General features: G+C 35.9%; 1 protein-coding gene across 1 annotated transcript in view; it reads left to right on the top strand.

The window, feature by feature from the left end:
• KIAA1644 (KIAA1644 ortholog) overlaps positions 1-3975 on the top strand; it is a 15230-nt gene extending 11255 nt beyond the window's left edge. Inside the window, exon 3 of the mRNA XM_009879782.1 lies at positions 3648-3975. Within this exon, the coding sequence (XP_009878084.1) occupies positions 3648-3975 (328 nt within the window). The remainder of the gene's footprint in view (positions 1-3647) is intronic.
• The last annotated feature ends 573 nt before the right edge of the window (positions 3976-4548 follow it).

The raw sequence follows: 4548 nt of genomic DNA, 5'->3' as shown, positions 1-4548 counted from the left end.
GTTTCCATGGCCATCTGCCCAGATCTAAACTCTGCAGCTGTAGAATTATGCTCACAATTGTTTTGATTTGTTGTTTATTTAATCCTGAATTCCCAAATAAATTATTTTTGGTTCATGTGCTGCACATAAAAGCAACAAACTCTTCTAAAAAAAATATAGCCTGATCCTAACCTGCTTGTCATCTGTCTCAAAAAGTTAATGAATTAGATGGAAAAAATCACATGGTTAAGAATAATAATAAAAGAATCTTTCTTTTCATTTCTGTGTAGGGATGTTGGAGAAATCTAAGCAGGATTCTGTAAATGGAGATGGACGATAAAAGTATTTATTGTTCTTAGAGAGTCCCCCAATTCAATGCTCCCTGAAGTCAGAGCAAATCTTTCCATTTACCCAAACAGGCTCTGTATCAAGGCTATACTATACATACATCGTATTTCTATAAAAGACAAAGTATCTTAAAACAGTAATCCACTAAGCTTTTCTGATAGGTCTATGAATTACCCTGTTTCACAGAGAAGCTAAAAGGAAATTGTGTTTTAGCGTTTACTCCAGATTTAGCTTTTGTATTTGTGTCCCAGCAGCAGCAGAGGACTGGGCAACATAGCTTTAACAGTCATTTTAGTGTTATATTGCTAAACCTTGTGTTGAACCTTAACAGAAACCTCCAAAATGACTGATTGGGAGGGGCGGGAGCACTAGCAGGGCAAGGCAACCTTTCCAGCTGGAGAAGGGGAGAGGAGATACAACGACACCAACGACTTGCTAAACTTGATTGTCCCTATGAGGGAACAAACCTGTATAATTTGAATCTCAGTAAATTTGGAATCTGTTCACACTTTATTTTTAATTGAAATGAAACTTCCACACAAAAGTACAGGAAGATCAGATTGCAAGGTGAAACTTTTACAATTAAATTGTTCAGTTCAATGAAATGAGAGCAAGTCCTAGGAGTTTTTTGATTGCCAGTTCTTTTCTGTGTCTCTGGCCTTACTGTTATTCAATGTAAGTAAGATTGTTAATTTTCTAATTAAGACATCTTATTAATTTGTAGGGAAGTTTTAATTTTTACTATAATTAGTAGCCATCAGCAAAATTAATATCTTCTACCATCTTAATAGTTTGAGAAGCAGAAAACATCAAAGTATAGAATTTCCCTGTGTGTACAAAACATACTACTTATTAATTTTGCTTGTGATTTTCCACAAGGCCCTTTTGATAGTGCTGTTGTCCCACTGTCTGTTAATTAAAATAAAGCAGTATTTCATTTTTGTACTTGTGAGAAACAGATGTTATTTAGAAGGAACAGATGGATAACTCACATACGGTATGATTTATAAATTGTTGCTTTAAAATGGAACACTCAAAATAGATCTAATTTTTGCAAACCAAAATTTTGATGAGTGAAACTAAATACCTAAAATACAAACAAATTCTTTTGAGTTATCTATAGGAAATGTTCCTACCTCTCATATTGTTGCCAAAACAAAAATAACATGTTTTCTAATATTTTCATTTTTACAATGGATCAATTACAGCTCACCTATTTGTAAAATGGATCGTACTGGCATTAGTGAAGAAGAACAAGATTTGTTACAGTGGATTTGTTCCTGACTTTTCCAGCCTTCATTTACCTTTTATTTATATTAGCAGAAGACAGAAAAGTTTACCCCAATAGGAATAAATCCACTGAAAGTCAAGAGCAGCATTGCTGCAAAGCCTGGATTAACCAGATCCTATTATACTTTCAAGTGCCTGGACTGCGAAGATTTTAATGCATTGCAAAGGTCTACCCACTGTTATGTGAAGTTAGATGTGCATGTGTAAGTGTTTAGTAGAGGCAAAGACTCTTGAGTTAAGAGTTTTCAGAAGCACTACATTTTGTCTACTTCCAATCCTCCTGGAAATTTACTGAATTTTTTTTAAAATCGCAGGCTTGTGTAATCCTAAAGTTACAGAGGAAGGGACTCATTAACAGCTCTGACCTTTCTCTTGTTACTTACAGTTATTTGCTGTGGAACCTCATTTAATCTAAGCATGTTATATCTGTGTAGTGGAAAAATCATTCCCTGGAGAGGAGAATCAGTCTTCTTAAGTGCTGACAGGCAGCAACATAGAAATTAAAATTCTGATTTCATGTTGCAAATCCTGATTTTTTCGAAGTATAAAATGAAAGAGTCATTCAAAAGTTCAAATGGAAGTGAAAGTTCAAAGCAGAGACTTGAAATGTTTTAGATCCAAAAAGGTTTGAGACGTGTTTTTACAATGTCAAAACATCTTTCTGGCTTGCGTCATAGTATGTCTTCTCAGCCTTTTTTCTTCTCATAGCACTTCCTTTTTGATCAATGTTCTGATAAAATACAATCCCTTCAAAGTTTCTCTGAGTATCTGTGAAACAGCGCATGATTGAGTGTGTGTTCAATTTTATTCATGTAAGTTCAGGTTCACGTAGGTGGGGGTTGCCCACCTATTACTTCAGTAACATTTTTCTCCAAGACTGTCTTCCAAATGACATTTTTTACTAGTATCCCTTCTGTCTGCTCTTGTTTTTACAGTCTCTGGTACACATACTTTCACATTCGCTCTTAGGTCTAGATTAGCTGCCTTCGCTGTATCCCTAACAATCTCATTCTTGCCCGTTTCTTTCCTTCTCTGTTCTGACCTTATCCTCCCCACTCACACAGCTTCCAATCCAAACTGCATTTGCACCTGACAGTCATTTTTCGTTTAATAATATTGCATCTCCAGCAGAGCTTTAGCACTTCTTCCCCTTCTCGATCTCCAGATTCTTGATTCGTTATGCCTTTTCCTCCTTTTCTTTTCCCCCTTTCTTTTAATATCTTTAGTCACCTGTCATAGCTTTACAGCTCCATGCACCATGTCAGCAGCTGATAATTTTCATGGCCTTTACCTGTATATACACTTTATAACTACACCAGCGTATACATATAAATGTAGTGCATATTTTCTTTCCTGTGGAACGCATTGTATAATATGATCTTGTTGATGTTCTTCCTTCCTAAATTTATTACTAGCAAACTAAGAGATCTTTATCAGTTGCTTTTGAAAGCCTATACTTCTACTAGTATCTTCTGTATCCAGCAATAATTAATTATTGAATTCAGAGCAAATCCAAGCACATTAAACACCTTTTAAGACGAGTAGTTTATAATGCATGTCAGCAGTGAACGTTTTCAATAGTATAGACACCCCTCGGTCTCAGTTATCGCAGCATGTTTTCATATGGTTAGCCCTCATTCTCATAAATGCCCTGTCACTGTCAGTAGAGTGACTCTCTGGGAGTGAGAATTTGCAGAAGAAGACATAGGACCCATCAACCGTGTACATATCAGTGGTCTCACTTAAAGCACTGAATCTAGTTGTACACCAAATGTATGTGTTGATATAAATATACAGATAAGAGGGAGAAAGAAAAATGTAAGTTTTTAAAAACCTCCCACATCATGCATCTAGCAGTATTTAGATTGAAATAATAATTTTTAATGACACATGCTTTAGAACAAAATGTTTCATCCACCTGTATATTATGTTTATATAATTAATGAAAGAAACAACCTTGATAAACTAACACGGTGACCATTATTGATATATGAGATAACTGTTTTGTTTTCCCTTTTTTTCTTTCACAGCAACTACAGTGCACTGTTAGGAGTGTGGATCTATGGCTTTTTTGTCGTGATCTTGCTGGTACTGGACCTTTTATATTACTCTTCAATGAACTATGACATTTGCAAATTTTACCTGGCTCGGTGGGGAATCCAGGGAAAGTGGATGACACAGGGACAGAGCCGATGGATTAGCCCTGCTCAGGACCCAAGCCAAGTACAGACACAGCCTCAGCCAGAGACACAGCCTCAAACTCAGCCACAGCCTCAAACATCACAAACAGTACATACTTTAAAAGGAGATGCTTTAAGCCCACCCCTGATGTCTTTTCAGAGTACATCTGCCTGGTAAGTTAAGCCATATTGTGATCTATTTTTTGACTCTGTTGTTTTGTAGTGTCAACACTCTCACCTGTATTTGAAAGTGCCTGCAAATTCAGGCTGAACAGCACCATTTCTAGCACATAATTCTTTATATCATGAACTGTCTTATAGAGTGATTTCTTACTCTGGAATATCTTTAAGTCATCTTTTAATACTGTTCTCAGAGAAATAGATGCTGCCATTTTTCAGTGCTAAATAGTTATACTACTCTGTGGTACAAATAAACTACAAATCTTTTTTCTGCATCAACCGTTATAAAATTAATTTTAATCTCATGTCAAAGACTAGTTGCTCTGTATGTCTAGGTATCTGTTGGTCTGGTTTTAAAAAGTTGTATAAATAGCAACACTGAAATAGCTTCAATGCGAGATGTCACAAATCCACACTATTTGTGGCATGAGACACAGAAACAACATAAAAACCAGGTTAGTTTTTTTTATATGCCTAGCCAAAAAAGCATAGCTTGATCTCATTTGACAGACTGACACAAGTAGGCTACTGTAAACTTAAATGCTACAAAAACAAAACACCCCCCCCAACC

This window comes from Charadrius vociferus, unplaced genomic scaffold, assembly GCF_000708025.1.
Source record: "Charadrius vociferus isolate BGI_N301 unplaced genomic scaffold, ASM70802v2 scaffold90, whole genome shotgun sequence".
NCBI lineage: Eukaryota > Metazoa > Chordata > Aves > Charadriiformes > Charadriidae > Charadrius > Charadrius vociferus.
Note: the sequence above shows the minus strand (reverse complement) of the source record. Positions and strands in the feature narration are given on the sequence as shown.